Below are 19,751 nucleotides of genomic sequence, written 5' to 3' on the forward strand. Positions count from 1 at the left end.
CAGCATGCTGAAATTGAAACCCTGTTTGGAATCGCATGGGAAGGCAGGACGAGGAGCCAAGTGGGAAAGGCGGAGAGGAAGAGGAGCCATAACTGCTTAAAGAAAAAAGAAAGAGTGGAAGAGACGAAACAGGGAGGATAAGAGGAAATTGGAAGTGATGCTTTGTTTAATTGCTCCATAAGTGATGACACGGATGCTTATGGCCAAAGAGAAGATGTTGTTCATAGACAGGGGCATCAAGCATCTGTGTGTCCATTGTGTCCCCCCCTCCGCCCCCCGGCCACATCAACTATAGGACACCGTTAAAGTATGGCGGTTTGTGTCATTCCGCATCGTTCAGGTTAATTAGCAGGAAGACGCACAACTCTCATCCTTTACAGTATAATCAGAATAATTACTCTGTAGCTTCCGGTTTATTAATATCTACGCTTCACATACCTGAGGACATCGAGACGAGTGTTTCCCTTTTTTCCTCATTATCGTCTCTAATTGTCTTTTTTTTAATGACAATATTCCACTCTGTGCCAGCTAAATGTAACAATGACTCAGGTTGTGTCAAAGTGCGTCCCACGGAGCTGTCCGCTTGAGTTAAGCTCTTTCCGTCTGCTTTCGGAGCCCCCAGCGTACAAACACACACACACACACACACATGCACGTGCACACACATATGTGATATACACACTCAATGCGACAATATCAATGTGGGAGTTCCTGTATCTGACACGAGATTAAGAAGGCCAAGTGGAAGAATGTCAGGGAACTGCCTTGTTGCATTTGCAAAGAGGAGAAAGGGACCATCTTGTCACACACGCACGCACGCACGCACACTCACACGCACGACCGCAAGAGTCCTGTGCTGTAAGTGAGCAAGTAGCCTCCCTTGCATTATTCACAGCAGCCAAGTGATCGAAGCTTGGTTCAATAGCACTAAAGCGACGCGCGCTGGAGAGATTTGTCTTACAAAACCTTGACACACACACACTACCTCACGTAGTCTGCTCTCACAAACATTGATTTTCGGTGGTGGGAATCTCCCAGGCTTTGGACAAAACGAGGGGCTTCCCCCGTCAAATAAGCCCAAACACACACACGTACAAGACATTCTAGGTGCTCTTATTTGAAGTCTTTAAAATTGTGATTTGATGATGATGGGGTCCAGTAGAGTCCAGTATTTGACACTGATCTAACAGTGTTTTAATGAAAGTAATATTTATTCAACTAAACTGATTTTTGTTCTGCTAACTTTATTTAATTACTTTCAACTTTCAAGGGTCTTTTTTCTTTGTATTGCAAGAAAGAAAATGGCTTTGCCTGTTTTCCAAAATGGATACTATTGGTCTGTCCCCACTTCATCTGTTATTTTTAGGCAATGTTAACCAATTTAAAAGTGGTGAAAATTGCTCAAGCGCAAAGTGTTGTAAAACTCTGCCTCTTTTCTAGTTCTGTGGAAGCAGTACAGAATATTTGTTGCCTATATTGAAAGTCTGAATGTTTTTTAAATGATAATAAGTGAAATAGTAAGGTTAGAAACATTTGAGTAGGCTTGTTTTGTTAAAATTGATCGCCTTCATGCTTCGTTGCAGAAGGAGGTTCATGAGTCATGGGGTTCAAGTCTGCTTTTGTGCCTTATTGAAGTTGTTTTTTTTTTCCAGTCGGTGGCTTGCACTTTGATGTGCTGGTGATGTGGTGACGCTGTATTCTATCTAATAGCTAAAGCATAATAAATTAGCAATTTTATTTTAGCATATTAAATTAGTGATTGAAAATGATTTTGGGATGGTGTTGTGTTGATGTTTGTGTGCAACGGTACATGAGAGCAATATAAGATATGATACCAATTTCAACAAAGTGGTATTTAAGTAGTCATTTTGGAGGTGTGAGGATTTCGCCCAACATTGACGGTATACGCTGCGTATCCCTTCTATAGTTTAGAGCGTATTGACATGTATTGAAAAGTCAGCACTCACGTCTGTCATATAGATGCACTACCACTACAGACGGAGACACTGCTGTCCCCCTACGATCTGGATCTGACCATCCAAATCCCTTATAATCATCGGCTGGACGCCCAACTCACTCACGCACACGTTTTCCCTTCAATCCCGGGTAATGGTTTGGGGCAGAAGGCTTGAAGCGGTGGGCCTCTCTCCCAGTGCCCCAGTGTCTTAAGCTGCCATTGATTAAATGTTAACTGATATACTCGGCCCTGGCGATCTTGTTAGAGCCGAAGCAGGCGGGCTGCTAGACAGACAGTTTAGGACCCCGTGCACCCTTTCCTGATCAATAGCGCAGATAAAGATTTCATCCATCAATGAGCTCCCAAAACAAAAGGTATCAGAAACCTGATTAGCCCCGTGGGGACATACACTACCATGTGGCTTGATGCCGCTAAAAGATGCCACAAGCACCTTAGCCACCAATAAATGGGCCCTGATACACACACACACACGCACGCACTCGCGCGCACACGCACACATGTATTTATTTTTTCCCCTCCTGCAGCCCCACCTGAAGTCATTCAGCTCCTCACCTAATAATGTAATTACACCTGATGGGCACACACACACATTTCGGTTTGCAGATAAGCTAGCTCTGACTTTTCCCCGATGAAGGTTAATTATCCTGTGTGGCTCACTTAGGTGTGTGTGTGTGTGTGTGTGTGTGTGTGTGTTTCCTCAATTACCTGTTCATTTAAATCCTCCAAGCACGCCAAAGGCACCGCAAAATGTCTGAATCAATGTCTGGGCGACCACCGCTGTTAAAGTGTATCAATAATGTTCTCCTATCTGCTTTCCTGGCTATTGTGACAGTTTGAATGTCCAAGCCCAGCTGTAATTAAGAATTAAGTATAAATCAATAGAAAGAGTCATTTGAATATAGATTTTTTTTTTTTTTTTTTTTTGCTTTGAACATCCTACAGTTTTCCCATGTTTTTTGTTCAAAGTTCAAGGGGAGTCAATACTTGCATGTCCTGTCATCAAAAGTGCTAATTGGGGAGAAAAGAACAACAGCGCGTCTCGACGCCTCTCAAATTGTAATTGTAATTATTTTAAACACAATGATATGCTGGTTTAGATGGCAAAACATAATCTAATTGGAGGATACTAAGGGGGCAATTTATGCTTAATTATTTACATAATTTTTATGGAATTTTGCAAAACGCTAGTCACTGTACAACTGAGCAACTTTACGCCCATGCAAGTAATAATAAAGAACAAAAAAAAAACGGACGGTTTTTTTGAAAACACAATATTTTGAATTTAAAATGTAAATTCAAAGCATTTAAGGTTGGTGGCGCGTGTTATTCTCAGAGCGTGGGATTAATTAATACACGAAAATCTAATAATAATAATAGGAAATCTCCTAAATTCTTTTGAGAAAAGGCTCAATTATTGTCCGATATATGATTCTGGCCCAAAGATCAATCCAGAAAAAGTTGTATAGAATGCGAGCCGCTAGCCTGCCTTTCATTTGATGAAATCATATCGTTGCACTTTTGCTCGGCCATTTTGAGGGGCTATGGGGATTTTCAAGTGGCGTGTCAGGAACTGGGAGTCTAATGCATGGAAACATGGATCTTTCTGTTTTCTGACGGCTAGCGGAGATAAGGGAGCGATACGGCTGAAGCTCTGGCTCAAATCTAAAACAGATCCCGCTGGAGGAGGCAGGGAGGGCGGTGGGAGGGAGGTGTAGGAAAGGAAAGTGAGGGTTACGGGGAGGGGGAGAGAGGTAGCAAGAAATGGGAATACTGTCAATCCTCTAAGTGTCTGGCGGTGTCTCCCTTTCTTTCCCTCTTTCGCTCCCTCATTCTCTTCCCCTCTTCGCCCCCACTCCCTGGGTAATCTGATTTATTCGAAGCATATGTGCGCTGCTCTGTCTTTGTCTGCCTCTATTAGGGCCGGTGGGGGCCCATATGACATTGTTTAGCTAGTAATGAAATGGACATTTTTTGCATGTTTTTGAGAAGGTCTAAGGAAAGCCAGCACTCCTGCTTTATAACCATCTGGGAATACCATCTCCGGGGCATTTGCCCCAGGTCTGTGTGCCTGCGTATTACAGGTTCCATGTGGTCATTTCGAAGCTGATTCTGAGCAACCTAATGAATATTTCTGCCTGGAGATATTCTTCCAATGTTGAAAAGTCATGCCACGCTCCAGAACACATAATAACACAAGACACTTCTTGCCCTCCTCTCTAAAGGGAAATGACAGGTCACATAAGTATGAAATTGTTAAATGGTAGCACCCATCAATAAGGAATGTTACCGTGACATGAATGCATTCTCTGTTAATGTGACTTCCACTGAATCCAACACAAATACAGGAAGAAGATAAGGCCTCAATTAAAGCGCTCAAAAATCAACACATTGCATTCTTACACTTACATACTTTTCTGTGACTGTCATGCATGATGACCTTGTTGCATTTGAGGACTGAAAGCAGTCGGTTTCAAAGTAGGTAAAACAGTACAACAGCCTGATAGGATAAAGATCTTTTGAAACATTATTTATTCGTCTCCTGCCATCACAGGCCCATTTAAAAGCGTAGATACACACACATTGGCAACAGAGGGCATATGCTCTTAAAACCACCGCTTTTTTAAAATTAGATATCCTCTTTTAGGGCCTCTTATTCATTCTGAGAAGACGAAATAAACCCTGACTACATGACAAGGACCACTCTGGTCAATTACCAACAATATCTGCCTTGCTGGTATGGCTGTTAACCAGTGCAGCGACGGATATTCAGATAAGGAGGAATAAATGGAGGGACAAATAGGATATATGTGGATGGCTAGCTGTGTGAAAAGATTCAAAGTTGATGGATAGATAACTAAATGGATGGATGCATGCGTAGACGTGGCGGCGAGATCTTTTCGGGCTGATAGAGTCGGGCAGGTATGCCGAGAAACAGCTGCTATCTTCATTAGGATCATCTATCGATCTTGGACCCTCGCTGTGTGTGCATGATCGTGTGTGTGTTTGGGTGTGTATTTGAGGAGGCGAGCGGCGACACAAGGCAGCATCCGTAGATAAGTGCTGGTAATCGAAGAGAATGAATTCTTATCACAGAGATGGGAACGCCATTAACCCTCATCTCCCTTTCTGTTTTTGTCACTTTTTGTTTTTCCCTCACGACTCCCTCTTTTCCTCCATCCATCCACTGATCCCTCCATCCAGGGTCAGCCTGGTGAGCGTGTGCGATATTTCCACTGTGTGTGCCACCTCACGGTGTGTGCGCGTGTGTGTATTTTACGGCCGCTGCTGTGCAGACTGCCTCGTCGACCAGATGTTTATAATCGGGGGCTGAATAAATATTGCGCCGAGGTATGATAAAAGATGGGGAAATAAAAGAAAACAGAGCAAAGAGATGAAACAGAGGAGGGGAATTCTCTTTTCAGATGATTCCTAAATCTCCCGGTGAGCTTGCCGTGCCGCCTCTCCAATCTTGCCCTTCAGCTGATTCAGGCTGCCGAAACGCAATATGGCTGTTGTGCAAGACGCAGGTGTTTACGTGTGTGGAGGTGGACAGTCGGCGCGCAAGCGCGATTGTATAAGGCCAGGTGTTGCGCCGCAGAACCTTTTGAAGCCATATTGTTATCCTGTCTTTTGTATTTGGGATTAAAGAATCATATACAGTACCTCTCATGCATGCAGCCCTAAAAATGAACCTCCCCCTCTCTTAACATGCAACGACAGCTTATTTCTCTATAGCGAGCCTTTAATCTAGGTTATGTTTATTCAAATGCTTTTTCTTTTTTTTTTCTAAACATTAATATGTGTTTTGTTAGGTGCCCGCAAGACAGCAGAGCGGGCAATTTGAGGGAAAATGAAACAATATGGTGTCTCAGGAAGTCGTAATTGACAACAACAAAGCAAATTTGAAGCTGCTGATATGAGCATTTTTTTCCCTACCCTCTCCACACAAAATTCATTTTTCAGCGTATTCCGTCATTGACATTCACACCGGGATTGTGTTAAATGCGACAATGCTATTGTCTGATGCTAAACACTTCATTTTTTTTTGCTGGCGTAATCTGTTCTGCTGTGTTTTTACCAATAAATAGTCAGGTGTGGGTGGATTTGAGTGTGTGGATGGACACACATGTGTTTACATGTTAGCATGTGGCCTTTAGAACGCTGCATGAAATACATGGAGCACAACGTTGGCGTAAATGTGTGCATGTGAAGGGTGTGCCTGTGTGTGTGTGAGAGTTGTTCCGAGGCCCTGTTGTGCAGGAGCTGCAGCCCCTCTCTGCTGGGTTGATGTTTAGTATTTTAGACATGCTACATTAACAACATCTGGTTAAGATCTAAATGCTTGTTAAACGCGCTGAAATTCGGCGGGGAAAGGTACAGGGAGAATGGGCCGGGGGGGGGGGGGGGGGGGGGGGGGGGTGTAAAGAGGGGAGACTTGGGTAAATAAAGATTTGAGGGTGAGAGAACAGGAGGGAAGGAGATCAGTAAGTCTATAAGGTTATTACTGTGACAGTATTACCGCTGGCCCTTGACTCCGTGCGTGTGCGCGTGCGTGCGTATATTCGAGTGTCCGCGTGGGACGGTGTAATGTTTCAAAGCTTTCCCCTTTAGAACCAAGAGGCCAAACTGGAGCCGCGCGCACTGCACAGAAATGTGACATCACACTTTGCATTCACACACTCACGTGCACACTCACACGCAGAGTCTCGCAAGGGACATATGTGACCGGAGTTGTAAGAAGAAATCAACATCAGCGATAAAAGTGCAGGAGACATGGTGGTCGTGGGTGTCAAGGCTGCATTACTTCCACGTGCACACAGAACACACTAATGATTATTTTCCAAATGTTATTAAGGTAGGAAAGATGTATAAAGCAACGCTCAATGTGATTCAATCCAATTATGATTACAATTCAAGAGTTGCGATACTTTGCCCACCAGTTTTCATGGAGGTTTTCATTGCTGGAGCTCAAGAGGCAGACCTTGTTGTGTTTGCACTGCACCACCTTTTAAGGCTTACTACTTTTGTGTTCTGCTCAAGGTACAAGTTCATCTCCCTTAGAAAGTATTTTTCTTTGGCTACAGCTATGAGTACTGTTAAATTTTTTTTGTAATCATTTTTCCCCCTTTACCCATTTTATTCTTTCTTTTTTTGGGCGGCGACCAACCCTGTAAATGCTTATTTGCGGTATATCCCCGCTTATTCAATAATTAATTTTTCCAATGCATATATAAATTGTAAATCAAAGAAAATTGTGTAAATTAAGAAAATTTGTAAATAAAAAAAAAAAATATATATATATATATATATATACTGTATATATATACTGTATATATATAGTGTATGTATACTGTACACACGTATATATTATGCTCATTTTCCTCTTTAATGAGCACTATCCCAGCCCCTAAAAAAGCACATTAGTGGCAGCTTGGTCCCCACTAATGAATTCAGCCATTTTGGAGTCTCCGAGTCCAGTTTGTTGCGTGTTATTGCTCTGTGGTTGTTGTGCTGTGCGACCGAGTCCTCCACCGGGCACATAATGACCCGGAATGGTGGTTATGGGCCCTTAGGGGCAGACAGGAGGGGGAGCGAGTGGTCTCAGAGCAGGTCATTATACAGCCAGAAGAGACACACGCACACACACACACACACACACACACATTCACAATACAACCTCCATCATCCATCTCCCATATGTCTATTCTTCTATTTTCTTTCCAAACATCTCTGTCTTGCTCTCCGTCCTCATGCATTGTTTTTACTTGCATGGTACTGTACTAGCAATCTTAAAATAATACTTAAAGATGAATTTAGCAAAATGTTGCTTGAGTAGATCATTTTGGCCATCCATGTGCGGGTATTTAAAAAAAAAATAATAATACGTACTGAAATCTCCCTACCTCCGTGGTAACATAATAAATAAATGTGAACACATTTTCTGTCGGTGAAGCGTAAGTTACCCAATCAGGAGCCTGGAAAAGCAACTGCCTCAGCTGCACACTGTAAAAGTATATTATACTCACATTACAGCACTCATACAATTTGCGAGTGGACAAAAAGCAGAACATATTTGTTTTTAAAGATGCAAAACGTTACCCTTGTGGATTTCTTATTTATTCATGGCCACGACCAGTGCTTCCAATTAATAGCTAAATGTAAAACCACACCAACTTGGGTGTGTACCTGATCAAGAGTCACTTAATTCTTCTTCCTCTCCTCGCAGTTAAATATAGGCTGGCGTCGGTCGCCCAGGGTAATCGGACCCGGGCTGTGTGGTTAGAATCAAGCTCACTGTCCGGCTTTAATGTTCCGAGCGAGCCACATCAAAGGAGGATCTCGCCAGGCTGCCAAAATCCAAAATCACACCCACTGCCTCACCCAACGTGTATGTGTGTGTGTGGGTGTGTATGTGCGTGTGTGCACAAGGCGGTGGAAGGTGGCTGTGAAAGTTTTGCTCTGGTTGCGATTAAGTCGATAGTCGCTGCTCTTTCACACACACACACACACACGCACACACACACGCACACACTTGCACATGACAGCTCACATGCAAACACATGCAGTCACTGTCTCACTTACTTGATCAATGGCGCACATCCACGTACACGCACACACACGCACAGTCGTATGCATCTACACCATCATGTGGTGTGTAACTGTCAGGGTCAGTCAGAGGGCAGACGCTGTGCTGATGTATTGAGAGAGCTCGTCTGGGAATGTCCTCAGCGTGGAAACGCATTCTCGTATGCGCGAGCACACACACACACACACACACACTTTTGCCACTAATCTAACTGAGAAGGTGGGGAGGGGGGCGGTAAAGGAGGGAGAAAAAAAAACACTGATGAGGCCCAGATGATCGCCCTCCTCTTTCAATCCCTCGCTTATATTTTCCCGCTCCTTCCTCCTTCTTCTCTTTTCACTGTCTTTCTTTCTCGTGTTTTTCCCACTCTGCTTACAGGTAGAGTGCCCCCTAGAGGTTTGTTAAGAACCCTGTTGGGGATTGTAACCATCCTGGACTGCCTGCCAAGCGTATACCACAATATTACATCTTGAATGGGATAACTAACATCAAATAATATTGTAGACTGTTTATATTCTTTTTATTCACATTCCTATGATGTTATGGTTCCCTTCTTTATTTTTGGAAAACAACACATACACATTTATAGCTGCAGTAAAAAAAAAAAAAACATACCTCCTCTTGCCTAAATGAAGACAGGGGGAATAAATATAAAGATGGACGCACCAGCAGCAGCAGTGAAAATTGCAGTGTCTGTAGCTGGGGTTCTTTTGGCTGACAGGAGATATTTCATTCCTGTTGTCACCCACGTATTAATAAAACATCAGCACTCCTATAGTCTCTCTTTTGTCTATCCTCGCCCCTGTACACACACACACAAAAGGACATACATTTGACTTAGGCTGTTCATCTGCATGTACCAAATGCTCACAGCACTCGCACGCACGAGCAAAAAGTAAAATATGAATACTATAATAGTGTTTTCATTCACATACCTCAATTTGTTTACACTTGCCTATTTTTGCATGCGTTGTTGTATTTGAAAGGGTTAATGATATCATGTTTCCAAAGAGGGGGTGTACGTGAACCCCGTCGTGCTTGTCATTCAATTGCCAAAGTTGATTGTATGCAAATTGCAAGCTGACCTCAGTGCCCCTTTTGCCTTAGTTCTATGAATATGACCGTGGGTGTTAGTGTGTGTGGGTGGGTGGAGGTGTGTGTGCGTGTGTCTGTGTTATACATTGTGGTTACTTTTCTATTGTTTTTTTTTTGTAACACTCTTTAATACACATTAATGCGCATTTTATAGGAAAAGCATGCAACATTATGGGACAAGGGGCAATTACAAAATCAAACAAGCAACATAAGACATTACTAAACAAAGGATTGGGGGTGGTACATAGAGTTGTGCTAGGCGATGCTGAGCAAGCACATTGGGGGGTAGTGAATTTGTTGAAGAGAGAAAAAAAAATCATCCATCCATCAAATTCTAATACCAGCCATCCCCATTAGTGTCGTGGGCAAGCTGAAGCCCACCCCAGGCGAGAGGCAGGGCACTCCTGGGACCGGCCACCAGGCAACTGCAGGGCGCACACAGACAAACAACCATTCACACTCACATTCAAACCTAAGGGCAATCTAGTCTTTTTAAAGGATGAACCGTCTGGTTGAAAGTTTTTAGGAATCGGCTCTGTATAAAAACTGCATGAATGGGAACCAGGTGTTATTATAATGTGGGATATTGATTTTCTTTTAAATATTGAAAGTTCCATTATCAGGTTGTACCGTGGTGGGGGAGCTTGGGATGCTGAGGTTGCGGATCTTGGATAGCTGTCCACACAACATATTGTATTCCCACACACACACATGTATAAATAGGGACCAAGTCCACCTGCGAATTATGTATTTCCACAAATCTTATTTATCCACTCCCATTGACTGTCAGTCACAAATCTAACACCACTGATTGTATGAGCGAGTAGGGGACTCGGAACAGCACAATTGAGCATAGGCGGAACTCCCGTCAATATACATACATACGTACAATATATACGAAACAACATTGAGTTGTTGAGTGGACAACTTGTTTGATGTTTTTTTGCGAGCCTATCCCAGCTCACTTTGGGCGAGAGGCCGGGTCCGCTCAATCGTAGGACACATGTAACAATTTGGAGTCTTATATATATGTTTTGTCCAGGAATTGTCCCACTGAGATACAAGATCTCTTCCTTCAGGGAGTCGTAGGCCAAGATGGCACATAAAAGGTTTTCAACATAAAAAAAAACATACATAAGGGCATACATAATATACATGAAACACAAAAACACCCAAAAAAAACCAACAACAACATTAAGACAACTAGACTTTATGCCGATCTGATCGGTATCGGCTGGTAATTAGCATTTTATGCTGATCGGCTTTCATGTCATAATTCGCCGGTCCGATCAATGACGTCATCGATCGGCTCCGCACAACACATTTAACTCCGCGTCTTCGTCGCGTATGAATCCAAAAGCTAGTTTATTTTTAGCCTTGTCACTTGTCTTGTGACGCAGTAGTGTAGCTATCTGACGGCCAATAAAGTGTTTTCAATCTAGTCACTGAAAAAACACATTGTCGGTGTGGGACTATTTTGCGGTGTCTCAGACAAACAACAAGTTATTTGCAGTCTGTGCACAACTGAAGTACGTCGTGGGGAACGTCATCGAAATGCTTCAACACAACTAATTTGATCAGGCACCTGAAGAATGTACACAAGGAGGGGCATGCCGCGTTCAAGCAATGCAGTGTGGGGGAAAAAAACAGCAACAACAACAACAAAAAGAAAAGTCAAACTCTGGACAACACCGTCCATAGAGCCGGAACAGTGAGAAAGTTAGAGTCAGCATGTCATTAACAGTATTTATTAACGTAATTTTATTACAATAAGTTAGCACCCATTATTTCTGTCATGTTGTAATGTTGATTTTACCTAAACTTATGTCCTTGGCCAATCCTTGAATGCCCCCTAGAGGTCATTGATGTTTTAAGTTTTGTCTAAAATACTAGAGAACAATTTTGAAGTGAGTACTGTTCAGTATACAGGACACAAGTATGTGCAATAAATGAACAAGTCATGTAAATAGACACATTGCTCCATCTTGTGATCGGTTCGGTGATCGATTATCGTTTTTTTTAAACTCGCTGATCGGTGATCGGCCCCAAAAATCCTGATTGTGTAAAGCCTAAAGACAACTAAGCTAATCAAAAATAAAACAAACAAACACAGCAGGCTACTGGTGCTGTAACAAAAAGCATAATTGAGTCAGCAACAGCATCAGGTAAAACAGTTCCATGTTTCCTTTAGGGCTACTTGTACCATACCTTTGAAGACAGGGAGTGTTTCTAGACAAAGACTCTTTTGCCACTCATTCCATAAAAAGGGGGCATAGTGTGAGAATGCAGCTTTGCCAAGCTGTGATTGAATCAAAGGAACATTTAAAACCATCGTATTTACAGCTCATCTGGTATTAAAACGGCAAGTGTAAAAGGACAGAAGTCTGGAGATAAATAAAGGCAGCTTACCTACCAATGACAAAAGCAACTTGTGAGATAGTTTTGTTTGATAAAGAGAGGTCCATGATTGATAAAGAGTGCAATGGTGAGTTCAAGAGCCTGCACCTGTTACGACGCATATAGCAGTATGGTATGCAGAGGCCAACTTTTTGGAGTGGGGAGGATGGAGCATGCGTATACAATAAATCACATCACCGTAGTCTAATACAAAGAGAAAGGAACTGCACACACATATGACTATGAAGAGTATATATGTATACACACACACAAACACACACAGACACATATACTGTATGTACACATACCCCACCTCATTTTTTGGGGTATGTTTAATCTTACCCTCTCTCCCCCACCTACCCCCGCGCACACATTAACAAGACATGACCGTTTTAACGCTTTTGCTTTTATGTGAATTCGATTTTGCACGTGAAAGAGAGAGTGTGTGTGTGTATGTGCGTGCGTGTGTGTGTTTGTGTGTGAGTTTGTGTGATTTGACGCCTGGCTGTAAGTGTTTCACTTTGGGATTTTCTATTCATTTACTAGTTCTGAAATGGAGGAGGGCTCTGGATGTGGAGATGCACACCCGCATATGTGCATGTGTGTGTGTGTGTGTGTGTTCGTGTGCATGCGTGCGTGCCCACAGGCCTGGTTATCTGGCCTCTCTCAGACTGCTCAAAATTCATTACAAAGTGACATCAGCCCAGCCGGAGACAAATGATGGCTGGATGAAAGGGAGCGCTGGAGCTCGGCTAGGATTAGTGTTAGCTTGTGCTGGCGACACATATACACACTTACACACAAACACACACACACACACACACACTGGCTTTAATCCACTGGCAGAACACTGCAGATACACAGAATTATCAAACAAGGGGTTGAACTCTCAAAGATGGCTAGGCTAATCTGCTAATAGTAGAGTGCGTGTGTGTGTCTGTCTGTATGTCTGTCTGAGTGTGCGTGCGTCCGCGCGCGTGAGCAAATACACATGCATTTCATCACACGTGTGCATGCACACATGTTAGAAAGGTATATAGTATATACAAACAGACTAATCTGGAGCATTTTCACTTTTATACTGTAGTGTAAAAGTGTATGTTTTAAGTTGTAAGTATTCCAATCAGAATGGATATGCATGTTAAAAAAACATTCCAAATATATGTAGATCAGTAAAATATAGAAAGAAGTGCGAGGTGACCAGAATGACAAATACAGCTTACACGCGAACGTGCCTTATTTCAGGCCATGGATGTTTTATGTTTAACCCTCCAGAAGAGGCACGACAGGGCTATATTTAACTGGACACGTTTTCAGTTGATATATACTGTACAGTGAGTCAACTTGAGTCATGTTCCTTTAGAATATAACTGTTTGTAACACATGCAAATGCATCATTCAATGTGTCTGCTTCCTGTCAATTTTAGTGCCGTTTCTTCCATGTTCAGAGCATCACGGTAATCTCGTCTTTCCTTTGCTGCATTTTCAGAGGAGACCGCTGAGGATGGTGAGAGACCTCCTGGCTCTTCTTCCAGGCCCGCATCCAACCTCACTGACCGAGACGTGACTGACAGCAGAAAAACTGACAGTGAGTACACACTCGCACGCACGCACGCACGCACACACACACACACACATGTGCCTCTTAGCTTAAAGCATCCCATCTTTCCCAAGTGATTGTTCGCTCTCTTTCTCTCAGGAGTAAGTTTAAAACATGTGTGCGTAACATGTGAACGCTGCTGACTAGCCTCCATGTGACCTGCTTTAATCATTTCCATCTGTCAGAACGCGAGAGAGAGAGACAAAGTGAGAGTGAGAGTGAGAAAGAGAAGGGAAAAGAGGAAAACAGAGAGAGAAGAAGAGGGACAAGTTGTGGTTATTACAAGGCAATGTCCAGGGCCCAGATTATTTTTTAATCAAATCAGTTTGCGTGCTTGTAATTTATAAGCGCCTTGCATTAATCTTTTCCCGTTCTTGTGCCCTCTCCGATGACATATTAATTTTTCATAAGCTCGGGATTAGATGGGGGGGCTGGGTGAGGTGGCTGCTGTGTATATGTTTTTCTTATATTGCATCTTTGCAACCCCTAAATTAGTTCGTCCCTTCATTTTCTTTGTCTGGCTCAATCCATCCTTTAATTGTTGGCCAAGATGCAACACTGTCACTGGGTTTTAATTTACACATTCAAATAGCAGAGAAATAGTGAATGACCATGAGAAACAATATGTATATTCTGGCTGGTGGTGGCAGTGGGACAGGGGGTCAAATTTGAGGGCTTCAGTGGTCAGGATAGCCCTGCCTTTGTTACTTGAGATTTTACCCAAATAGGAATTCATATAGTCGTTTATGTATGAGATGGAAATCCACGGCTAGGAATAAATATCACATGGCACCAAGCTCTCTCACTCACACTCCGTTATTTTATCACATGGGGTTCTCGCTCTTTCTCTTTCCCTCCACTAATGTCCTCCTCTTCCTCTCCAACCTTAACCATGCAGACACCTACCCTCCATCGGTCTCAAAGTAACCCCCCCCTTTTTTTTTCCCTGCCCGCCTCCCGCATTCGAGCATGGCATACCTTGCTCCATAATGTGAGGCTCAATGAGGCAGAAGGGGAGCCGATTGAGGCTGGGGCCTATTAGTTTGGCTCGTCATCTATCTTTCAGCTCTATCTCTCAGAGAGCGACTGGCGGAGGGAACCACCATCCATGCGTTCACCCCCATATATTACCGCTAATGTCATTTAACACCACCGCACACATGCCAAAAATGTGCAATGTGCAGGTTGCGACGGCTTTTAAAGCAAGCTCACTATGTGTGAGTCTTCAGGTTTGAAACATCTACCGATCGATGGCTCTATCTAGCGATCGAGCTACACTGAAAAAAAATGTCCTTTGAATTTACTGAATTCGAACATGTACATACGTTGCACATTATTAAAATGTGATAAAATAACATATCGCCGGAATATCGGGCGGAATCCTTGCATCTCCAAAACCAACACTTTTCAGGAAACCAAAAAAAAAAAAGCATCTTTAAGAATCCATTAACATTGCATTGTCAGAGAGAAGGCCATTTTCAACACTTGTTCAATAATTTGTTAAAAAATATATACATACAAGATTTTATTTGCAGTTGTAGACCAAATTTGTCTTGTAGTCTGGTCCGGGCATTACATGCTGTCTGTCTCAGACGTGTTGTCTGTCCCACACCGCCGACATGTTTTTTAAAATAACTTTATTGGTGGTCAGATATTTACAGTATTACGTCAAAAGACACGGGACAAGGCTAAAAATAAACTAGCTTTTGGATTCAAATATACTGTGCACTATGGCAACGCAGAGTAAATGTCAATGACGTCGTTGACATTAAACCCGATCACCCGAACCAGCATAAAATCCTAATTATCAGCCGATACCGATCAGGCCGATCAGATCGGTGTAAAGTCTAGTAGAAAACTATGAAAATTGACGAAATTTAGACATACGAGGTTTTCAGCCGGACACTGATAATATATGATTTGTTCATTATTTGTTTTTTAGGAAAAAAATGGGAAAATTTACCCGCATTATGTGCAACTGAAAATTATCTATCTATCTATCTATCTATCTATCTATCTATCTATCTATCTATCTATCTATCTATCTATCTATCTATCTATCTATCTATCTATCTATATATCTGTCTGTCTGTCTGTCTGTCTGTCTGTCTGTCTGTCTGTCTGTCTATCCGTCCATCCATCCATCCATCTATCCATCTATCTATCTATCTATCTGTCATCTGTCGCAAGCCCTGTTTCCCCCCCTCTCGTTCTCCAACTTGAAATAGTACAATTTAGGGACTCCTTCCCCAGCCTCCAGTCTCTGGCTCGCTTCAGATGTGTGTATGTGTGATTCCCTATGGAGGGGAGGGATTACAGTGTGGCCAAGTGAGCAGTCTGCCGCTTGCACACTTCATCTCCGAGACGCTTTAAACAAAGAGGGGCCATATAGATGCAGAGGGGAAGAGGGAGATGATGAAAAAAGGGGAGATATGAGGAGGGGGGAGGTGCGCGGAAAGGCAGAGTGGGCTTTTCCCTTGCTTCATTTACATTGTTTTTTTAAATCCCATGTCACTTTAGATTAATTATAATCCATGTTACATTCTCCATGCAAATGTCCCTGATGTGGATTACTTCCAGATAGCTTTGTGCTGTGTGTGTAGATGGTGCATGTCACCACGGCTCGGGGGTCTACTTCTTATAAATAACCACCCAAACAAAAGGCCCCAGCATGAAAATGAGCCTGTCATGCGGTCCAAGGAAATTTGCAAATATCTACCTGCTTCAAATTAGCAGAGATATTACTCATTGCTCCCGCAGTCAAATATATTAAAAGCACATACAAGTTTGGATTGTGCAGATAACAGGGGAAAACAAAATGGAACTGTACACGAACCAGATTAGATTTGATGTATTCCATATTTTTATTTTTTACATTTGCATCCATCTTGCACATTTGAGATGAGGGCGCCACTTGTTTTCAGTCTCTCCGAGATGAGATTAAAATATATTAAAGACATTAGCATGTTTAATTACAGGCCTGCAGCAATTCTTTTATGCGTGTGTGTTTTTTCATAATGACAGCTTGTTGTTCGTCATAGCCAATTTGTCAAATGTGACAAGGCCCTGTTCATATTCGTCTCTCTTATCAGATGCAACTCCAACAGAAAGGAAGGCAAGTAATTAAAAACACACACATAAATGGCAAGACAGCTGTTTTTTAGCATTCTCTCTCGCTCTCTCTCCTTCCGTAGCCCGTTGAGTGCTTTGGTGGGAGTTTGGGGTTCAAAGTGTGTTGTTGTAATGTTATCAAGTGACCAGGGGGTCAGCCTAATGCGTAACCTCAGAGCAAGAGACAAGTAAATCATGTCAACCGGCCCTCCCTGGCCCATTTTGGCCAGCTCCCCCTCGTAGATTTACTGCTTCATAACCTTAGCCAGTCTGCCAGGACTCAGCAGCGCTAAATTGAATACTAAATCCAAGCTGCCGCCACCCAGCCTGCTTCCGCTTAAGTTGTGGAGCCTTTCGTATTTTCACGAAATTGTCTGGAATGAACGGTAATTGCTCAGTCGCTCGCACAAGGTCAAAGTAGGAAAGTTTTGCACAAAATAAAATACTTTTTGTCACAAATGTTAGGCACACAATCAAATTATACCCTTTAATAACAAAGGGCTTTTACAAAGAAAATTATGTTTAATATTGATGCCGCTGTCAGAGTGGTATTCATACATCTACAGCATACGTTTAGTATTGCCGTTGGAGTCGTGTCGAACTGCACTAAGAGCTGCAACTAATACATTGTATTTAGCTGTATGAAAGGGATAAGATATTCCAAACAGTTTTCCGTATGATACAGTGCATTTCTACCTCTCGGCAGACCACAATAATGAGCATATAGTTGAATTAATATTGCTGCTATATCATTCATTATCAATACTTGTCATGCAGCTCTTTTATTGGCTCTCACGCCATACCTAGCTACGCACCTGCCAAGTCGAAGATAAAGAAGATTGATATTGATGTGGAACCCACAATTTAAATGTATACTACATTTTAAAATGGACAAATCCTTGTAATCCTTTACCTTATGTAGTATTCGTAGTTGGGATCCCGTACTTTGGATAGCACAGCTGTCCCTTATGTTGTAGTTACTGAGTGTACTTTATGAGAGGGCATTTTTTTTATTATTGTTAAGTCCATTTTGTAAGAAGAGCTTGCATGCTTCTTTCTCCTCCAATTCTCTTTCTTCGTCTCTCCCTCCACTGCTCTTTACGTCTCTCCTTCTCTCCATCTGAGACCATACTTGCTTGTAAGTGCGCGTCCAGGACACCCTAAACACCACTGACAGTCGCAAATAAAGATGGGTAGCGAGTGTGCTGCGCTCTCCCCCCCTGAAATGCAAAAGGGCGGGTGAGTGTCATAAATCTCTTTTTGATTTATCTAATCAAGCCAGGTCCTGCTGCATGCAGACATTTGTCATTGGTGGAGGTGGGAGGGGTGGATTGCAGTGGTTACGGGGTGTCAGGTTTATTCGGCCCCGCCGCTTCACTGGGCTGCAGCTGGAGGAGTCCACATGAGGATGGAGGGAAGGTGGGAGGGCAAAGAAAGAGGGAGGAGCGAAAAAGGACAGAGTCATTAAGCAAAGGATGCAGACTCACCTAGACAAAGGCGAACGAGCGACGTGGTTGCCATCTTCTTCTGGTTCCCGTTCAACCCCATTATTATTTTTTTAATGGTTCTAGCTATCCATGCAGATTTTGAGAGCAAAAACCAGCAACTGGATATTTGATTTTGTCTCATAAAACCATAGATGGCATATGAATTGTGCTTTTACCCCATTGTGTTGGGTTTCAAGTCATTATATATTTGAAGGGCACTTGACTTTAGAAGGCATTTTCTCCAAACAGCTTCATTATGCACAGGCAGGGTTCACCATTTAAATCTCCTAAGTGGCCGCAGAGACAATGGCTCTCTCGGCATTCAAGGTTAGCCCAACTGTATTTCTTGATGAAAGCACCAAGACAAATCTGTATCAGAAGGACGGACACACAACCGAGCGTGCAGCCATTACACAAACATACATTCGTTCACTATGACAGTAATCAATGGTGATGTGTGGGCTCGCTCCCATCCGCCATGTAAATGTGTTTGCAGCCTCTTGTCGGACAATCGCCTCATCTCCCTTCGCATGGATGCAATTTAGTTGCAAATTGAGTGAAAGACGGAGGCAAAAATTGAAAGTTGAAATTAAAATTTGTCGTAATGAATCCGGGAGGTGGGGCGATACAGAGCAGAAAGGTCAGGTTATATGACGGCTGCAATGAAGTGTCAGAAGCCCGTCGCGGAAGACATAATGTGCACACAGACATGCACACTAACACATATGTAAGCCCTGCAGGGGCATTGGCAAACGGCGTAAAACAAGATTACCTTGCTATTCTGAGCTGCGGTCCAATTTTCGGATGTTCTTGGAAATTCACATTGTGCCCTTGTGTTTTTTTCCCCTTTTCTTCCCTCCTCCTTTTCTCTTGTCACTTCCCTTGACAGGCCAATATTTCAGGCTCCAGATATAGAGGATTACAAATAAAATAAGTAGAACGCCTACTTAATGCAACAGAATTAAAATGCATGAACTGGCCAGAGGAATTGATATGCACCCAATAAAAACATGAGGCACGGAATAATATAAAATACAAAATGTTTTTTTCTCTCTCTCTTCTACCCCCTCTCCATGTATCAGTGCTTTGATTTCCCCCTTTTTCCCTTTGTGCATCCAGCATGAAGCGTTGATTCGCAAGAGTGAGGCTCGCATATTGCCTTGAGTGACCAGGCAATGGAGGGTTTGTGGATGATGACTTGGGGAGGGGGGGCAGAGTTTTCTGTTGCTGGGTCTTTGTTTTGCGCCGGCTGTGTAGAGCTGCAGTGGCTTGATGCGAAGATGAAGCTAATGAAAGATTTATCACGAAATACAACCAGAGGCTGATCTCCCCACACTGGGCGCTGTTTGTTAACGTCGCACACACTTACACATGCACGTACAAGTCGACACACAGACTACTGTACCAACAGCCATGATGACCCCACCCCCCCCACCCCACCCCGAAAATGTTGCCCCTCGTGCAGACAGAGGCATAGTTGAGGCAGCTGGGGAAATG

General features: G+C 42.9%; 1 protein-coding gene across 1 annotated transcript in view; it reads left to right on the forward strand.

Moving 5' to 3' along the window:
* Nucleotides 1-19,751, forward strand: part of zfhx4 (zinc finger homeobox 4) — an 88,594-nt gene that overhangs the window by 56,552 nt on the left and 12,291 nt on the right. The window contains exon 7 of the mRNA XM_061758250.1: nt 13,546-13,644. Within this exon, the coding sequence (XP_061614234.1) occupies nt 13,546-13,644 (99 nt within the window). The remainder of the gene's footprint in view (nt 1-13,545; nt 13,645-19,751) is intronic.

The sequence above is a fragment of the Phyllopteryx taeniolatus genome, chromosome 20, assembly GCF_024500385.1.
Source record: "Phyllopteryx taeniolatus isolate TA_2022b chromosome 20, UOR_Ptae_1.2, whole genome shotgun sequence".
NCBI lineage: Eukaryota > Metazoa > Chordata > Actinopteri > Syngnathiformes > Syngnathidae > Phyllopteryx > Phyllopteryx taeniolatus.